The sequence below is a fragment of the Henckelia pumila genome, chromosome 1, assembly GCF_033568475.1.
Source record: "Henckelia pumila isolate YLH828 chromosome 1, ASM3356847v2, whole genome shotgun sequence".
Classification (NCBI taxonomy): Eukaryota; Viridiplantae; Streptophyta; class Magnoliopsida; order Lamiales; family Gesneriaceae; genus Henckelia; species Henckelia pumila.
In genome coordinates, this window is record NC_133120.1 from 145,481,491 (window position 1) to 145,485,731 (window position 4,241).

The 4,241-nt window shown below is 36.6% G+C and overlaps 1 protein-coding gene across 1 annotated transcript; it reads left to right on the top strand.

Moving 5' to 3' along the window:
• Positions 1-741: 741 nt before the first annotated feature.
• LOC140874165 (uncharacterized) lies at positions 742-3,060 on the top strand. Its single transcript, XM_073277444.1, has 6 exons — positions 742-941; positions 1,125-1,252; positions 1,500-1,817; positions 1,879-2,099; positions 2,401-2,655; positions 2,767-3,060. Exons 1-6 carry the CDS (start codon positions 742-744, stop codon positions 3,058-3,060), a joined length of 1,416 nt encoding a protein of 471 aa, XP_073133545.1.
• The last annotated feature ends 1,181 nt before the right edge of the window (positions 3,061-4,241 follow it).

Genomic DNA, 4,241 nt, shown 5'->3' on the forward strand with positions numbered 1-4,241 from the left:
CATCGGATATCTAACAACTTTCGAGCTTCAAACCATACTGAAAGATATGAACACTTACACTAAATCAAAGCCCTCGTCGTAAGGATTCCAGAACAATTTACGGAATCGAAATCGGACAACCGGTTCAAAAGTTATAAGGATTTGAAGATTGCAAATCCAAAAGAAACGAAAGGATCTCAGCTTTTTTGTTCTTATTTTTCTGAATAGAGGCTAAAGTTACACGTGCACATGCTGAATCATATATTTCAAATCTGATAACTTTCAATCAAAATTGCACTTTAGTCCCTCAACTCTTCAATAATTGCAATTTGGTCCTCGGCCCTTATTTTAATTCAATTTTAATCCTAAATAATTTAAAAACATTAGAATTTAAATTGAAACTATAAATATTCCCAAATTAAATATACTCGGATTAAAATTAAATAAATTCGGATTAATATTAATTAATCCCGGGCCTTACACATTAGACCGAGTGTGTCACCTTGGGGTGTTCCAGTGCTATTTGTAAGGAAGAAAGATGGGTCGATGAGATTATGTATCGACTATCGGCAATTGAATAAAGCCACGGTAAATAATAAGTACCCTTTGTCCCGAATAGATTATTTATTTGATCAATTGTAGGGTTTTTCTATCTATTAGAAGATTGACTTACGATCTGGATATCATCAATTGAGGTTCAGAGAGGCAGATTTGCCCAAGACCGCATTTAGAACCAGGTGTGGGCATTTTTAATTTCTGGTTATGACTTTTGGAGTGATGAATTCTCCTGCTGTGCTCATGGATTTAATGAACATAATTTTTCAGAAGTATGTTGACGAGTTCGTAGTGATATTTATTGATGATATTCTGATCAATTCTAAGAATGATATTGAACATACAGAGCACTTGAGAATTATCTTACAGATTTTGAGACAAGAACAGTTATATGCCAAGCTTTCCAAGTGCGAGTTTTGGTTGGACCGAGTTGTATTTCTTGGTCATGTGATTTCAGGAAAAGGGATTGCAGTTGATCCCAGTAAAGTTGTGGCAGTATTTAACTAGCCTAGACCTACTTCTGTTCCTGAAATACGCAATTTTATGGGTTTAACAGGGTATTATCGCAGATTTATTGAGGGATTTTCTAGCATTGCGAAGCCGATTACCCAATTAACCCAAAAGAATGTTCCACATGTTTGGACAGATGCCTGTGAGAAAAGCTTTGTTGAGTTGAAGAGGAGACTGACCAGTGCTCCTGTATTGACTATTCCATCAGGTACATGTGGTTTTGTTGTTTATTGTGATGCGTCTCACAGAGGTTTGGGTTGTGTGCTTACACAGAAAGGTCATGTGATAGCCTATGCATCGAAGCAGTTGAAGCCACACGAGACCCGATATCCCGTACATGATCTTGAACTGGCAGCCATCGTTTTTTTTCCTTCAAGATTTGGCGCCATTATTTGTACGGTGAGCCCTTTGAAATATTTTTTGATCATAAGAGTTTGAAATATCTATTTTCTCAGGCAGAACTGAACATGAGACACAGGTGTTGGTTAGAATTGTTGAAAGATTTGACTGTGAGATTAAGTATTATCCAGGAAAGTCTAACGCAGCTGCCGATGCTCTGAGTAGAAAGATATGCAATTTTTCTCTGTCTACGATGGATGTGTCTAGATTGATTGAGAATTGTTGTGCTTCTGGCTTGGATTTTGAGACAGATATACAATTGATCAGAATTTTTGCAATTCAAGTAGAACCAAAATTACTGATGAGAATTATAGAAGCACAAAAATCCAATCAGAACATCCAGAGTTCAGTTGAGAAAGTTAGATCTGGACATTGTTAGAATACCAAGTCAGTGATTATGGAACTTTGTTTGTGAATGACCATATTTTGTGCCAGATATTTCAGAATTGAGACAACAGATTCTACAAAAGGCACATTGCAGTAAATTTAGTGTACACCCAGGTGGCAGAAAAGTGTATAATGACTTGAAAAGTCAATATTGGTGGAAAGATGAAAGAAAAAGTGACAGAATTTGTATCCCGTTGCCTAAACTGTCAGCAAGTGAAAGCATAAAGAAAGCAACCGAGTGGTCCATTGCACAGTTTGGCAATTCCAGAGTGGAAATAGGATCACATCACTATGGATTTTGTCACGAGACTACCAAGATCCTCTAGAGAATGCAATGCAATCTGGGTAGTCGTTGACAGACTAACTAAGTCTACATGCTTTATTCCTTATCAGATGACATACCGACATGATCAGATGACCAATATTTATATCCGAGACGTAGTGAGATTACACGGTGTGCCGAAATCTATCGTTTCAGATCGAGACCCTAGATTCACTTCACACTTTTAGCACAGTTTGCAAGAAGCTCTTGGTACTAGTTTGCACTTGAATACAACTTATCATCCTCAGATAGACGGAAAGTCAGAGCAAACTATCCAGACTTTAGAGGATATGCTGAGAGCTGTGTTACTAGATTTTGGTACCAGCTGGCAAGATTCGTTGCCACTTGTTGAATTTTCCTATAATAACAGCTATCAAGCGAGCATTGAGATGAATTATTTTGAAGCGTTATATGGTAATAAATGTAGATCTTCGTTATTTTGGGATGATATTTCAGACGTACCAGTGACTGGGCCAGATATGATCAGGGAAATGTCAGATAAGGTAAAATTGATCCAGTCAAGAATGAGAGCATCACAGGACAGACAAGCCAAGTATGCTAATGTCAGACGCAGGCCCTTGAGTTTTGAATAAGGTGACCGTGTATTCTTGAAGATATCTCCTTTCCGAGGTACAGTCCGTTTTGGAAATGAAGATAAGTTATCAACAAGATACATTGGGCCATGTGGGATTCTAGACAGATTTGGTGACCTAGCATACAGATTAGCTCTTTCTCCAGCTCTATCGGGCATTCATGACGTATTCCATGTGTCCATGTTGAAGAAGTATCAACTAGATCCTTCCCACGTACTTCAACCAGATGAGGCAGAACTGGATGAGACTTTGAGCTACTTTGAACGACCTATAAAGATTATGGACAGAAAGATAAGTAGCTCAGAAATAAGTTGATTCCTTTGGTTAAAGTACAGTGGAGCAGACACGGCATGGAAGAAGCAACTTGGGAATTGGAGCAAGATATGAGACAGAAATATCCCGAGCTTTTTGTTTGAATTTATTGCATTGTAATTTCAGTTCAATGTAATTTATTGGGATATGCTTGAGATTTCGAGGACGAAATATTTTATTAGAGGGGAGGAATTGTAATGCCCCGAAAAATACCCAATTAAATAATTTATGAGAATTGGAATTAAATGTCTAAGTTTCATAAATTAAAGAACTGAAATTGAAGTTTACAGATGATCAGGGACCAAATTAAAATTTTGGGGAAGTTCAGGGACTAAAATGTAAAAAGTTGAATGGGACCCCATGAAATAAATAATTAGGGGAGAGTTGTCTCCTTAATCATTCTCCCATTATCTTCTTCCTCATTCATCCGAGAGGAGAGAAGGAAGACTCTCATCTCCATTTTTGTTCTCCAAGCTTCGATCCAACTCGATCCGACCAGTAGAATTTTGATTCAAGCACGGTTTTGGAATCCTTGAGATAAGGGCTACGTTTCTACGTAAGTATGATTAAATTCTGCCAAGTTCTAATTTTGAGATGTTGTTGGATTCAAATTTTAGTTGGATAAATATGTTCTTGAGATAATAGAGATGATATATCTAAGACGGTTTGAGAAAATACAATCGTTTGAACATGTTTTTGATTTTCGAAGAATTTTCAGAATTTTTGGAATTTTTGGATGATGATTTTCGAAAATTAGAGATGATATTGATGATGATATTGTGTTGGAATTGTAAAAATATTGGTGTTGAGAATTTTTGAAAATACCGATTTTTAGACGTTATGCCGTCGGATTGAATTTTGAAGAAATTGTTGAATATTCGGCTTGACGAGAATTATAAGGAATGATATCGAGAAATAATGTTGTCCATTTCAGATTTTGAATTGGAATTTATTGAATTGGAATCGCAAGAAATTGAGTTGTTTAGAGTTCGGTCAAGATTGAGATTGATTATTGTTTGAAATGCGATTTTTGGATCGAACAAGAAATTGATATGAATTTCATATTGATGTAGCTTTCAAGACTTGTGCATTACAGACTTGGAATTGAGGTATGGATAGACAATGAAGAGCTTGGGATTGAATCCTCGAGAAGATTTGAGATTCTCGAGCCCAATAAATCACCC